The sequence below is a fragment of the Vombatus ursinus genome, unplaced genomic scaffold (genome assembly GCF_900497805.2).
Source record: "Vombatus ursinus unplaced genomic scaffold, bare-nosed wombat genome assembly UNPS02014817.1, whole genome shotgun sequence".
NCBI classification, from domain to species: Eukaryota; Metazoa; Chordata; class Mammalia; order Diprotodontia; family Vombatidae; genus Vombatus; species Vombatus ursinus.
The window spans coordinates 2,431,893-2,447,732 of record NW_020954595.1 but is presented as its reverse complement, the minus strand read 5'-3'; the positions used below and the strand labels follow the sequence as shown (position 1 = coordinate 2,447,732).

At 41.5% G+C, this 15,840-nt stretch overlaps 1 protein-coding gene across 1 annotated transcript in view; it reads right to left on the bottom strand.

Annotated features, from left to right (window-relative positions):
- Nucleotides 1-15,840, bottom strand: part of ERC2 (ELKS/RAB6-interacting/CAST family member 2) — an 888,684-nt gene that overhangs the window by 471,371 nt on the left and 401,473 nt on the right. The window contains exon 12 of the mRNA XM_027835912.1: nt 7,727-7,920. Coding sequence (XP_027691713.1) covers nt 7,727-7,920 — 194 coding nt within the window. The remainder of the gene's footprint in view (nt 1-7,726; nt 7,921-15,840) is intronic.

Genomic DNA, 15,840 nt, shown 5'->3' with positions numbered 1-15,840 from the left:
ACCAAGCCGATGGCAAAAACTTTGCAAAACTCACAGCAATATTTTAAAACTATTGCTGTTATTATAATCATCATCATTACTGTTATTGATATTATGTCAGTGAGAAATTACAACCATTGCTGGCCCTTTTTTGCATATATTCTCTTTAAAACTCAGTTTCCTCATCTGTAAGATGAAGGCGATGGAGTCAAGATAGAGCCTAAGGTCCCTTCAGCCCTGAATCTATCTTTCCCATAATTCTGTGACCCCTTTCTGATCCACACAATGCCTTAATCTTACTTCAGGGAGATGAGTTAAGACCAAGGTACCCATGTTGGTAGGGACGCTACCGATGGTAGAGACACACGGCTTCCATTTTTATTTCTATTTTTTCTTCTCATGATAGTAAGTTGGTATGAGATCCCTGAAAGGCAAATCTATTTGTGTTCAATTTTAACTACATTCATAATTTCTTTTGCATCGAGAATTCCCAATGAGGAAATGCCCTCTACTAATGCATACCAGCATTTGCTCTGCAACTGAAAGCCTGAGTGAGTTGCTGGGGGTACTGAGAACTTAAATGCTTTGCCCAGGTTCATGCAGCCAGGATATTGGGGGGGGGCAGGGATTTGAACTAGGTGTTTCTATTTTATTATCAATTTTGAAATGTTGCCCATTTCTACTGCCAGGCACAGTCAGACCTTGAAGTGTCCATTCACTTATTCTCCAGTCCATTATCAGGGTGGTTTTTTTTTTCTTTCAACTGTACTTGAACCAAAAAGGGTCTCCATGGGTCTATAAGCAGGGAAGTGGCCCTTGCCAGAACCTGCTCTCAGGGACTAGGAGAAGAAAAACATAATTGGAGGCAGATATCTCTGGATTCCAGGCATTACCTTGGTTTACAGGTAAGAGGCCCAGGAAGTCAAGTTGTCATAAAAGGGAAACCATTTTTCCACCCAAAAGATGCCTGTAGATCACACAGGGCTAACAGGGAATTTGAAAAAGCAACCTCTAATGCCTAATTGTGCTCATAGGAAAATGAAAAGAACACTCCTCTCACAAAGAATTTAAGAGTTTGTTCATATGTTCTTATCCTAGTGTGCTGCCTATGAAATTTACCCATTGTGGAGTAGACCCAAATGGGAACAGGAGGAAGTTGGATTTCCAGACTAACAACATGGCTTTGAAAAAGCAAAGAATCCATTTGGATAAAAAGTGGGAACGTGGGATTCTGCTACCGGGAGCCAGCAGCCCTGGACCCAACATCTTCCCTTGCCCATGACTGAAACCAGGGTCGGGTTAACAGCGGGCTCCCCAGCCAGGTCAGTCCCATATCCAATGGGTGACCGCAGAATCCTTTCAAAACCAATTTCCAATCTCTGAATCATAGACTTAATTACAAACATTCCTTCATAATGTTGGAATGGAGATGTCTGTCCCTGCGGCTCAGAGATCTGTAGCTTCCCAATCTTGTGAGGTATGAATTTTAGGGTCAGAGCCAAGAACATGAGATATGGCCCAATCAGAAGGAGGTCATCTCGCAATGCAAGGGAGAAGTGAGGGGCTGAAGCCACGTTGAGCCCGGCAGAGAATGCCTCGGAAAATCAGGCTGTTTCCTTTCCCAAAGACGCCATGCTACGCTACTCTACCACCTCCACCCAGGCTGTCTGCCTTCATGTGTTCCAGGGCTGGGATAAAGACGCCACAAAGATTCCCTGCTGGACTCCAGACAAAGGAGTCACTAGGAGAGGGACAGAGCTGGGTCCCACAACATGCTTTGTGAATTACAATGCCTGGGAGGCAACAGGTTTAAGGAGAGAGACAGAGAGGGAGATAAGGAGAATGTGCAGAAAATACATACAGATAAATGCCTGTAAAAATCCATTGTCTTAATGTGCACCAGATTGAAGAAATAAAAATGTTAATACCCCCTGGTGATTTGAAGGCCCCATCCACTCAGGACCTGTTTTCTTCACTTGAAAATTATGTTATGTATACAATACCTGATAACTAATTAGCATTCCTCTGGGCCTCTTTTTTATATGAAAGCAATTTATAAGAGGTCATTAGGCCTGCCAATCCCCCGGAGAGAGAATGCAGCACACATTACTGCTTGTGTTTTGGAGTGGTTAAAGATGGGGTGACTGGGCCTGAGTGATCTAGAAATCAGGATGACCTGGGTTTCATCTAACCTCAGGAACATACTGGCTACGTCACCGGGGCACTGAGGCAGTCTGGTCTGGCAAGAAGAGTGATGGTTCTGAGATCGAATGCAGCACATCCATCGTGGTCATTCAACAAGCATTGATTAAGTGCTTAATGAGTGCCCCATGCTGCCTAAGTGCTGGAGACACAAAGAAAGGGGACAAAAAGTTCCTGCCCTCAAGGAGCCTGTATTTTAATGAGTATAAACTGGGTACAACATGACAATCTGCCTTGGGAGCAGACTTTTCTTTGTTGAGAGGTCTCTAAGATGAAATCACCTGTCTGAAATACAGGTCTGATACAGACACCCAAAATACACACACACACACACACACACACACCTCTCAACTAGGGACATCACCACAACCTCTCAGCCTCAGTTTCCCCATTTGTATTTAAGGGTGGAGGTCGTTGAGTTAGTAGGTCAATTATGCCATTCCACTTAAAGGAAGGTATGAGACTGTAGGCCCTGATACCTAAACCAGTTGAAAATAGATAATCGATCAATTAATCAATCGATCAAAGTTTGTAAACAAAGGATACAAAGTCTTTCAGAGTCATTAGGTGAACAGAGAGATATTGCTGGGAAGTCCTTTCCAAACGGATGAGGGACTTGAATCCACACTGGGGGATTTATGAGAACTGGGGGCTCTCATTCGGAACCCAGGGGATTTGGGTGAGTGAGGATCCAGGAGCGAGCCATCTGAGCTGAGGGGGGGAGCAAGGCCGGGGCATCCAGTTCTAAATCTCCGACCCTGTGTTGTTTAGTCACATCATCTCTCGGCGTTCTGGGACCCCTCTAAGAGTTTCCCAGAAGGTTCTTCCCTGCAGCAGCAAAGGGAGCCTCCCTAACGCAAGGCCATCCCAGGTGGGGAGAAGCCGCCATCTTCCCTCCCTCCATCCCAACAACAACAAATGTGAGAGCACACTTGGCTTTCCATGCACCCTAGGAGGACGGCAGCTAGGTAAGGACGCGGCACGCCCTGGGTCAGTCATGGCGCTTCTTACTACGTATGTGTCGTAGGTTGTATCCTCCTGAAACAACGTGGACCTTCAACCCGATGCTGTCGTGACCACCGTCATCTGACCCAGGAATCCCAAAGTTCTGCTCCATCATCCCCTTCTACACAAGAGCCTCCCACCCCCATCTTGGATCTGTTTTATACACACACACACACACACACACACACACACACACACACACACGGGCATATATGTGCGTATGTATATGTGTGTGAGTGGGTGTATTTTTCCCTCAACAGAATGGACAGACGGATTGATTGCCTCCATTGCTCTGCAATGATGCCTTTCAGAGGGGCACAATGGAAGAACGTCTGGATTCGGAGTGAGGGCAGCTCGGTTCTCTCTCCAGTTCTCGCTCCATGACCTTGGGTAACGTGTGTCACCTTCCTAGGCCTCAGGACCCTCATCTATAAAATGAGGGGGTTGGATTGAATGCCTCCAAGGCCCTATCCAGCCCTTGATCTCTGATCTCAGTTATTCCAGTTATACCTTCTCTAAGTTTGCTTTAGGTCCCTAAACCTATGTCTGGGAGCGGGGAGAGCGTGGTGTGGAAGAAGGGAATAAGCATTCATTAGGCACCTCCTATGTTCTAGGCACTGTGGCTTTAAGCGCTTTACAAATATTAATTCATTTGATCCTCGGAGCAACTCTGCAAGGCAGGCGCCATCTTATATTTGAAGAAACTGAGGCAGAGCAGAGGGAAGTGATTTTCTCAGTGTCACACTGCTATTAAGGGTCTGAGGCTGCATTTGATCTCAGGTCTTTCTGACTCCAGGCCCAGGGCTCTACCCATTGAGCCACGTAGAGGCCTCTCCATTGGCCAAAGAAAGGAATCATCAGGGGAAATGAAGACAGTATCCGCTCTGTAGCTCTCTATAATATGATGCTGCCTGGCTTTTCAAAAGCCCTCTTCATACTTTCAGACTCTAAATCAATCAGATCTAGAGCAAAGGTTCTTAACCTGGAGTCTATGGACTTACGTTGGAATAACATTTTGACAGCTGCATTTCCATAGAATTGGTTTTCTTGGTATTCCTATGTTTAATATTTGATGCATTTAAAAATATTATTTCGAGGGATCCGTAGGCTTTGCTAGACTGACTGCCCAGTGGGGCCAGGACCAAGTGAATGATAAGAACCCTTGTTTGAGCAGCAGTGCGGTTCAGCGGATAGAGCAGGGGCTTGGAGTCAGGAAGACCCAAGTCCAAATGTCTCCTGTGATACAGTGAGTCCCACTTAGCCTTAATTTCCTGAGCCACAAAATGTGGATACTAGTGCCTACCTCACAAATGCTACCACTTCACACAGTAGGCACTTACACCTTTTCTTCTTCCTTGTTCCCTTCCCACCCATCCTCATTCATACACACACACACACACACACACATGCACACACACACACCTTAAACCTTAAAACCCTACATAAATGTTAATTATTACTATTATTAGCATTAGGGGTGGATTAGGAATAGAGATAGAGTACCAGGCCTGGAGTCAGAAAGACTCATCTTCCTGAGTTCAAATATAGCCTCAGACACTAGCTGTATGACCCTGGACAAGTCACTTAACCCTGTTTGCTTCAGTTTCCTCATCTAGAAAAAAGAATTGGAGAAGGAAATGGCAAACCACTCCAGTATCTTTGCCAGGAAAACCCCAAATGGGGTCATGAAGAGTTGGTCACGGCCGGAGTGTCCAAACAAGAACAAAAGGAATAGGGAATGATTTTGCAATTTTGTTGGTGTATGGAGATCTTGGGCCAACCACCAAAGCTGATAGGCACCTTTTCTATAATTCAAAGACTTTGAACAACAAGAGGCTGAGAGTCACTCAGGATCAAACAGCCATGGTGTGTCAGAGACAGAACTCGAACCCTGGTCTTCCTGGCATCAAGAACTAATTTATGATTAACTTGGTGACTTGAAAATTTCCTTCCTTGACTAGGCACTTGTGATTTTTAATCATTCAAACTGCACTCCTGAATATTTGGCTCCATTGATGTCCTCGGTAGAAATGAACATGGAATCCCATAATATTGGAGTTAGTACCTTGGTGAGAGATTATTGTTTTTAGCCATTTTTCAATCATGTCTGAGTCTTCATGATCTCATTTTGGGGTTTTCTTGGCAGAGATACTGGAATGGTCTGCCATTTCCTTCTCTAGCTCATTTCACAAACGAGGAAACTGAGGTAAACAGGATTAAGTGACTTGCCCAGGGTCACATAGCTAGTGTCTGAGGTTGGATTTGAACTCAGGTCCTCCTGACTCCAGGGCTGGTACTCTATCCACTGTGCCACCTGGCTGCTGAGATCACCCTAAGCCTAGAAGAATTTCCATTTTAAGAGATGTCAGAAAGAATCCTGGTTCTTGGGCTGGGTTGGGCCAGATGGCTGTGGAGGTGCCTTCCAGGTTTCAAATTCAATGATTCTGTAGCTTTCCTCCAGGCCAGAGACACCCATAGGATCACAGGACTCATAGCGAGAAAGGATGTTTTGGGTGATTTAACCTAATGCCCTCGCTTTACACAATCAGCAGCGGCTGCTAAGGGACTTGCGTATGGAATATAACGCAGAAAATATCTGAGGAAAGATTCAAACCCAGCACCTCTTCCTAAAGTCCAGAATGTTGCACTGGGCACCATACGCCTTCTGCTATAGTATGAACTTGACCTGAAGATTCTGAATCTGAGCTCGAGATGAAGATGTCATCGCAATGAATTGATTTCCCCACGTCCACAGCCCAGTTGAGGAACTGGACCTATCCAGAACATGATATGGGAAAGACAGCAGACCTCAGAGCCCAAAGAACACACGTTCAAGCCTCATCTTTAACCCACGTTGGCTGCATGAACTTGGACAAATCATTTAACCCCTCAGAGTCCTAGGCAACTCTCCAAGATTCAGGTTGGAAATCAGGTGATCATTGTTGGGGAGAGTTCCCAATACAAATGAAATTGTGATGCCAGAGCACTGAGCAGTCTGGTCTACCTGCCATCACTGCCCTTCTTGTCTGAAGCTTTTGTTGGACTTGAACAAAACTATCTTTATCTCAAATAGAAAGGACCCTAGGGACCAGCTAGTCCGAAACCTCCCAAGAGGGCTCCCTACCACGATGAAACCTGGGGACCAGAAAAAATAATGCCCAGATCACTGAGATGCTAGCTGACTTGCCCCAAGTCTCTGTTGTCACCACACATCAAGAACCCACCATTTCATCAGGGTGGGAACTCTCTGTACCTGGGCTGAGTGACCCACTTGTCATTTGGGAGAGCTGCTCAAGGCTCAGAGAGAGAATGGGCGACCTGCCCATGGTCACACAGCTAGTAAGTGGCAGACATAGGACTTGACCCCTGGGCTTCCTGACTCCAGGTACAACACACTATTGTCTCTACGACGTAGCTTCTCTCCTTCTCTCCACAGGTCTGTCCGCATATCTGCGGATACAGTGTTTCATGCTCGATGCTGAATTGAATGTAGCAGAATGTCCTACCTAGTTTCAAAGCCCGTTTCAAGTCCTGAGTCTGTAGTGAAATCTCTCCAGAACACCTCCACCACCACCCACCTACGTAACACTAATCTCCTCTCACCTAAACTCATGGAGAGCTCACTGTCTGCATCCTTCATTGGGACCTGACCAGCTGCCTGGGGTTAAAAGGTTGAGTAACTTGCTAGGGTCACATAAAAACCAGTATATGACAGACAGAACTTGAACCCAGATCGTCCTGCCTCCAAGGCCAGTTCACTATCCACTATGCTACAATGTCCCTCCAACCAAGTTTTCCAATAACTTCTAAAAATGTGATTTTTTTTTTTCCTCTGAGGAATCGATGAACCACCATTTATCAGCCCCTAACTATGTGCCAGGCACTGTGCTAAATGCCAGACATTTAAAGACAAAAGTCCCTGCCCTGAAGTTGCTTCCATTCTAATGGAGAGACACATACGTACATAAGCATATATATATAATACACCCGAATGAATAAAAGGTAGATTTGGGAGGGAGGGAATTAGCTGCTTCATGTAAAGGTGATATGTGAGTTGCCTCTGTAAGGTAACCAAAGATTCTGAGAGGTGGAGACATGACTACTGATTCTCTGAATATTGTCCCAGATCTCAACATAAACATAAACTAAGTTAATTTCCAAACACACAGACTATGTGTCCTGCCTGTCCACATTCCATGGCTACATCAGGATAGGATATAAGAGCGGACTTGTAATTTTATTCCCAGGTGAGGAAGGTCCCTCTACCAATGCAGGCTAGTAGCCTACTCTAAGCCATATAGTCTTAGACGGCTGTCCAGAGCACCAAGGCATTAAGAGACTTGCCCAGGGTCACCCAGCTTGAATGTATCAGAGGCAAGATTTGAACCCAGGTTTTTCGTTTCCAAGAAAAGGCTCTCCATGGTCTTTATCATGCAAATTAAATATTCTATGAGATGTGGGATTTTTCTCTCCAATGGCAACTCAAACTATGGAAATTCAACCACAGATTTAATTTTTAATTTAATCTTTTAAAACCTACCTTTCGAGTTCAGCAATTTTCTTGTCTTTATCGTTCTTTTCATTCTCCACCTCCTTGAGGATCTCCAGGAGCCTGTCAACTTCTGCCTGGGCTTTGCCACATTCATCGCGGTAGTAAGATGCCTCTTTGTCCAACTGCTTCATTCGATCTGCAAATTCAGGGTTCATCCTGGAGTCTTCTTCAACATTATGAGCCTTCGACATTACGTTTTTAAGGAATAATCAAGACAACAGTTTAGAATGGTAAGAGGTGGAAATACCGAGGGCCAAACAAGTCAACTTAGGAAATACTAAAAAAAAAAAAAAAAAAAAAAAAAAGGAATGGGGGGAAACACAGGGGGAAAAAAAAAAAAAAATAGAAAAAAAAAAAAAAAAAAAAAAAAAAAAAAAAAAAAGGATTTGGGGTGTCCTGTCGGTTGAAAAAGAAAATGTTGCTAAGTGATAGGAAGCAGACATCCCCTTGTTAGTCTGAAAACAGTGACAGAACCTGGGTTTATACAATTTATTTTTAAGTAGATTTTCCCAAGGGATGGAAGAAGTTTCATTTATACAACTAAAGACATTTGCTTTTATTTGTCCAGTCCTAGACAAAGATGACTTCATTAAATTTCTGCCTCCCACAAGCGAGTCCTACAAACTGTATTCTCATTTTCCCTGTAGAAAAATGTCTATGATTTTGTGCTATTGTTATTTGTCACATATCCAACTAAATTTACAAGTTCCTGGATGTGGAACTTGTAATCAGGTCTTATTTAAACTTGGCATATCCCCTCAGGGCCTAACACAGTGTTTTGCATACGTTAAGTATATGAGAACTTTTTGTTTTGTTGGTATGTACATGGGATTTCATGAGGGTGGGGAGAGAATGCTCAGTGTGGAAGCTCCTTCCTTTAATATAGATTGCCAATCCTCTCCTGTAACATAGTCATAGACGCTGCTGGAGCACATACACATACATTAATGTCTGCTTCCTAAATCACGTGCTCATGGTCACTCAGCCAGTATGCATCAAAAGCAAGATCTGAATTTAAGTCTTTTGATCTCCAAGGCCAATCACCTCTTAACCAATATTGTTTGACTGAGACTGAAAGTGGTTGGTTGGCCACTGAAGATAACCTATCTGGTTTGATAAAATGTAAGCTACTTGTGGGCAGGGACTCTTGCTTCCTTCCCATCTTCCTTCTTTCCCTCTTTCCTTCCTTTCTATTTTCCTTCTTTCTTTCCTTTCTTCCCTCCCTCCTTCCTTTCTTCCATCCTTCTATCCTTCCTTCTTTTCTTTCTTCCTTCCTACATTTCTTCCCTCTCTCCTTCCTTCCTTCCCACCTTCCTTCCCTCCTTCTTTCCTTCCTTCTCTCTCACCTGTCTTTCCTTCCTCCTTTCTTCCCACTCACCTTTCTTCCTTCCTACTTCCTTCCTTCTCTCCCTCCTTTCCTATCTTCCTCCCTTCCTTCCCTCTTACCTTTCTTTCCTCCCCCTTTCCTTCCCGCTCACCTTTCTTCCTTCCTATCTTCCTTCCCTCCCTTTTTCCTTTCCTCCTATCTTCCTTCCCTCCTTCCTTCCCTGACTCTTTCTTTCCTTCTTCTTTGTTTTGTTTTTATACTCCTAGCACCCAATGCAGTGTTTGACACATAGCAGACATTTAAATTAATAAATGCCTGTTTCATTAAATCGAATCGACTTTTGATTCCAATCATTTCAATAGACCATGGTGGTTGAAATGAAGATGCCAATTTTCCATACTAGACTCTTTTGAAAAGTAACCATGAAGGGATTTTCACCTGACATTTAGTCCCATTAATCCTTTTTCTTTTTTTTTTTTTTAATGCCTCAACTGGCCAACCTCAACCTGAAATATCAGAATGATGGAGAAGCACATGAACACAGACCTGCAAACACATGCATCAGTGGGGGACACGTCCACAGACGACAACAGACATCATGAACACGACAAGAATAACATCGCAGGGTTGTTTGCAGCCAAAGCATCCCAATTTTTGGCTGAAATCGTCCCAGACAGATGGCTACAAGGAGGCAGCGCAATGTTTAGCCTACTCCTTGTTTCCAATTATTCCTAAATGACTTCTTCAAAGAGCAGGCAGGAGAAAAACAAGGCATTTAACCACAGTACACATTCAACAGAGGAAGTTCAGAAAACTTTTTTTCCCCTTTAAAATCCATAGAGCAAAACAACAAAACGTTGAGCCATTTGAGAACGTAGGCCATTCTGCTAGCCGATTATGTCCAGCAGGGATGTTGGTTATGTTATGTTTGTTGGAATTTCAAGGGAAGAACAAGGTAAGCAAGCTACAACCAAGAATGGAGTTGGAGGAAACATGCGTGGTTAGAAAAAAAAATCCATACTAATCTACTACTGGGAGAAGGTTGACACTCTTTGCAATGATTTAGTAGAAAAATAAAATTCCGAAACTTAGTATAAACAGAAATAACTCTTGCATTTATAGCAGAAATAATCATTCTTTTAAAAATGAAATTGGTTGCATGTAACATATTATTTAAGCATGAGGATGAGAAAGGAAATAATTTTGCTTTCAAGTTCCATTCCTCTGATGAAAGATCTTGATTTTTCCAGGGATTCAGCTCTGAGTAAAAAGGAGGACAGGGGACCATACAGGCCAAGCATAAAGCATACTCAGGTGATCTTTGGGTTAAAGTGGAAGCTCCTGAGGGGCAAGGAGGGTTTTCTCTTGGCTTCTGTGTCCCCAGAACCTAGCTGGATATCCTGAAAATATTAGGCACCTAGTGTTTTTTGCATTGAGTTGAATCATGCCTCTCATATCGCCAAAAATATACATTTGTGGCTATTTCTCTAACCTACTCTACATGTTGAGTTGAAGTCAAGTATTAGACTTTAAAAAAAATTATCAGGAAATTGTTCATTGGAAGCCTAGTCCTTTGGAAGCCTATTTTTAAATATATTTTTGTAATTAATTTAAAATATTCATCTTAACCTAAAGAAAAAAATGGATATAATTTTCACTTATGTATCCAACACTCTAAATCCCATGAAATTTCTTTTTATGTAGTATATATTTTGAGTATATATTCTGTATAACTCACATGTTTGTATTGTTTCTTCAAGTAAAACATAAAGAACTTTCATTATTATCTTTGTACCCCGGTGCCCAGGATAGTGCCTGGTACATAGGAGGCACTTTATATATATTTGTTGATTGATGGATTGATCTAGTTATGAACTTTGAAATCAAAACTCAGTTAATATCAGAGATGCTTATAACTACAAAGCAGTTAAATTTGGGAAATGCTTTAAAATGGCTAAAAACAGGAGTTATCATTTTAAAATCACCTTCACTTTTAGAATGTGTTAGTAATAGTTATCAATCATAAAATTAAAAAAAAGCTAATACCACAACTCTCTAACCTACCTGGGGTTCATGATTTTTTTTTAATTTTTAGAACTGTATTTCAATATAATCAGATCTTTCATAATCCTGCATATTTTAGTTTGTTCATTTAAAAACATGATTCTGAGAAGTGGTCCATAGACTTCACCTGACTGCCAAAGGGAAATGTCGCAAAATGCCAAATGTCACGAAAAAAAAAAAAGGTTAAGAATCCTCTGATTTAAACAGTTTCCTTAAAAATTTGCCCTGAAAAGGCAAGGGGGAAATTACTATTTTTTATTTTTTGAAAAAAAATTTTAAAAAGGCAGAAATGCATATAAAATGCTTCTAATTAAAATTTAAAGTTATTTTCTCCTGTTTGCTTCTGGGTACCACAGTTATATAGAGGGATAGAGATTGGGTCTATGATTTCATTGACATCAGGAGCTCCTGGGACAGGAAACTCCTTTTATCCATATAGGATTTCTTCAGTGTATATAGTCTCAGAGAGTCCCTTAAGCTCTAATGGTGACTTGACCAAGTTTCCACCATTAGCACATGTAAGGTAAGAGCTAAATTCAGGTCCTTGTGAGTCCAAAGTCAGTTAGGTCTCTTCTCACTAAACCAAGACAGACATATAGCTTTTGGCATAGATATATTTCAGTGGGTCATGTTAAGGGTGGTAACAGGAACTGTTGCGGGTACTGTTTCTCTTGTATGAGCAATGTCTACTAAGAAATCAGCTCTTCTAATGGAAGAGGGAGTATAGTTTGCTGAGTGTGTCTCTGCTAGCTTTTTCTTGCTCAATGATATTTGACTGACTGTAAGCCCTTGCACTCTCAAAAAGCTTCTTAAAATTTTCGAAAGGGCCATAAAAATGATAACCATGAATTTTCTAGCACCTGCCACGAGCACATGGATTCATTCACGAAAAATGGGGAGCATTTCAGATGAGAGGTACCTAGACATTCCCTAATACCCATGAGTTTTGAAACTCCTGAAGAACATCTCAGTGAAAATCAGCTCTCAGATTAAACTCATTGCTTTAACAATGAGTGTAGCCTACAAAAACACCATTTTCCACAGGATGAATATTGGCTTCCCAACTTGGCCAAGCCTAACTGACAGGCACTGGCTGAACTTCACCACGTGTCATCTTGATTGAACTTTGACAATGAGATTCCGAATGGGTTTCATCTGTACTGCTCTTGACTGCCAAGAATCCAGGTGAAAAGGTAAGGGTTAAGAATTACGGTTTAATGGGGCCAATCCCCCTTCCTTTTGGAGATCTCCAGGTTTAAGACTACATTTTTTATTTGGCCTCACCCCCAGTTGCAAGTGCTGAAATGTGCTGCTTCAGATCCTGTTGGCTTCCGGGTTCTCCTTCCTTCCTAGAAATCATCCTCACAGTTTCCTGCCAACATCAGGACCTTTCACCAGTCAAGTCCAAGAGCAAAGGGCATTTTTTTATTTCCTACAGAGATTCCACAATTTTGCCACCTTCTTCCCAATTTGGTATAAAAGTTATCATGGAATCTGATCATCTAAACAGAACATTACGAGTATCTTTCAGTGGTCCTTCCTCATCACTGGTCAAGAATCACAGTCAGGAGAGTACAGGTTTAGAATATGTTTGGGGATTGTTCATTTATAATTTCTAGTAAATAGTTTACCAGGACTCTGAAAGCATTTTTATTTAATGAACCCTAATTGCTGTGAAACAAAGTCCCAACTCACAGGGGACCCCGAGGCCTCTAAATGGGACTCACTCGGAGGAAATAGGAGATTGAATTTTGCTCATTAACTCCTTCAGGGAATGCTTAATCCGGGTATTATTTTTCCCTCGATATATCAGTGAGCTTTAATTCTACTTTTAAGCAGATTCTAGAATCCCTGAATGTTTACAAAAGAATTTTTCGTCAATGTCTATAATCCCTATATTCTGTATCTGGTATTTCATCAATGTCTATAGTACATATTTCAAAATGAAATGTCAAGGGTCTTTCAGTCAGGTCTCATCCACCATCACGTGAGGAAGACATTTTCTCACAAACGGGAATAAAAAAAACCTAAATTTTGAGCTTCATCGATGTGGGAAAGTCCAGCTTTGTGACTACAAATAGCTATCGAACATCAAGCTGAAACGGCAAAAGAGTATCTAAGCGGTGTTTAGGAAGAGAGATACAAAACTGTTCCTACACATTTGTTCCTGAAAGAAAATCAGTACTGCTGCAGGGGGAAAAACACAATTTTCTAGCAAATGGTGTGGGTATCCATTAAGACGGAAAAACAGACACTCCCCAGACAGAGGAGGTTTACAATCCCCCAAGTTCAGAAATCAGATCCTGTTTACACTACGCTCAGCACGACTATTTGTTAGCTTAACTTAAACACTATTCCTTCCCTATAGGTGTCAGCGTAGCAAAGTGCTAGCTGAGCCCAGAGACCTGTGATGGTTTTCTTTTTAAAATCTCCTGAAAATCTGAAGTCTGCTTGTGCCATTATAACATGTTTTCTCTTGGCGATGGGCTCTAAGAATTTTCACGAAGACAGAGCATTCGCTTTCAAACAAACAAATGATTAGCCTTGACAATAGCATAAACAACCCCTAAGGAATGAGCGGAATGATTGTTCTACCCTGCCGCTCTGGGTTTTTAGCAGTGACATGTGTATATAGTATCTTTTTTAAAGGACTGCCAAGCGTCATAGCTATGGGGTTTTAGGGACAGTGGGTAGTGTTTTAACAGTATGTACACCTTTTAACAGCAACACCCAAGGAAGAAATTGCCTTTAATGTTATGAAATAATCCCATGTTCAAAAACTGTTGCAGAATTGAAAAATCTTGGGTAATTTTTAGAAATCTGTTAGATGAAGAGAATAAAATATTATTCTTTAGAATAATTCCATGAGATTGCAGGGGGCAGGGCAGAGTAGATTGAGGAGAATGAGAATTGCATACAAGTATTTTATTATCAGCTGAATTATTTTTCATTCTATAATCTATATATTAACACCACATAAAATACTTCTACATAAAAAATAAGCTGATAAAGTGGCTCTCATCACTGTTCTTCTAGTTCTTACATCTACAAACATCATCGTAATAGGATCTAAACCGGTTTCATCTGAAACATTTACAATCGAGCACAAGAGTTATACCAGATGGTGTGAATTTCTATTATTTGCTTTTCTAGAAAGAGTATTATCTTTTCATAGTAAAAGAAAATAGGAAATGGGTAAGGAAATAATCAATTTTTTTCCAGACAGCATTAATAAGAAGAGTATCACCTTCATGCAAGGAAATACTTTTTAAGACCCTTCAAACATTTATGACTATATTCAAATTTCAGAATAAGTCATCTTGTTAAAATACCATGTCCTCTCCCACAAGGCCACTTAAAAAAATAAAGACTGATATCAGGCCTCTATCAGCAAAGGAGAGAAGTGATCTATACCTACCTTCCCAAAACTTATTGTGCCCTGAACACCCAAACAATAAAGGCTAATGTAGTGTTCAGCTTTTTGTACTTCTTGTTATTTTATAGAAAGACTAAAAGACGGACAGAATTTTCTGATGCATTGAAGTAATTCTCGGTTTCACTCTGCATGGTTACATTGGTCCTAAGACTGAGTGGAGGAATTTAATTTTCAAAAACTGGCTTAAGGAAAAGATATGCCACCATAGCAAGTGATGGTCAAGATGGGCTGTCCCAAACATGTGTTTATGTTTACTGACTTAAAACTGCACTCAGATTTGGGGTACACCCTGTACCTCTACTTTTAGACCTATTGCATGTCACTGGAGATCATTTCAGATTTCCATCGTATAAAGGGAAGGCTTGGATTTTTTTGGGGGGGTGAGGGTGGGGGTAGATTGTTTTTTCTGTTTACTTTCTTTGCGGACATTAAAAAGTTTAATTTGTAAGAGACAAACGCCTTCCTAGGAACCAATGTGGAAATCACTGTACCTTATTTTTTAAATGCGATGAATTAAGTAACAAATGCTGGGTATTAAAGAGCAAAAATACAGGGAGAATCAGTGGCTAAATGTCTAAAAGGGATGATAAAAAAGACCCAGGGACAAGGGTGGGGAGGGCGCAATCTGTGGCTGAGACGTGAGCAGACTGGCACCTTCTCTGCAACCCGCGGCCTTCTGAGGACATCACCTCATTGGCCAGAGTCACACCATCACTGTAAGTATGAGAAGCAGGGCTTACACCCAGAACTTCCCAGATTGAAGGCCAAGGCTCTATCAGCAAGAAGACGCTGTCTCTCTTGCCAACTATTAATGATGTCGTTATATGAAATGCAAAATTTAGCAAACTAGAAAGTTTAAAGACGTGTTTGGCATTTATGAAATGCCTTAGACTATGATTTCTTTTAATAGTGATCAATGAGAAGCAACGTTCCAAAGTGGAGAGAGCATTGGACCTAGGAAGACCTGGTCCAAATTATCACTTTTTCACATACTAGATTGTGACCCTGGATGATTTACCTGAGCTCTCAGGGCCCCAGGCAGCTCTCCAAGATGTTAAGTTACAGGGAAGCTCTGCCCACCCTCCTTAGTGGAAGGAGTTTCTATACTGGGGGCTCCCTATGGTGATGAAATCACAGGGCTTGACACAAAACCTGTCCTAAAAGCAAGAATGAGTTTTGCAAAAGTTTAGAAAAACAGACACAACCTCTACATGATAGATGGGCAGACAGATATAGAGAGAAGATGATAGATAAATGATGGAAAGAAGATAATAG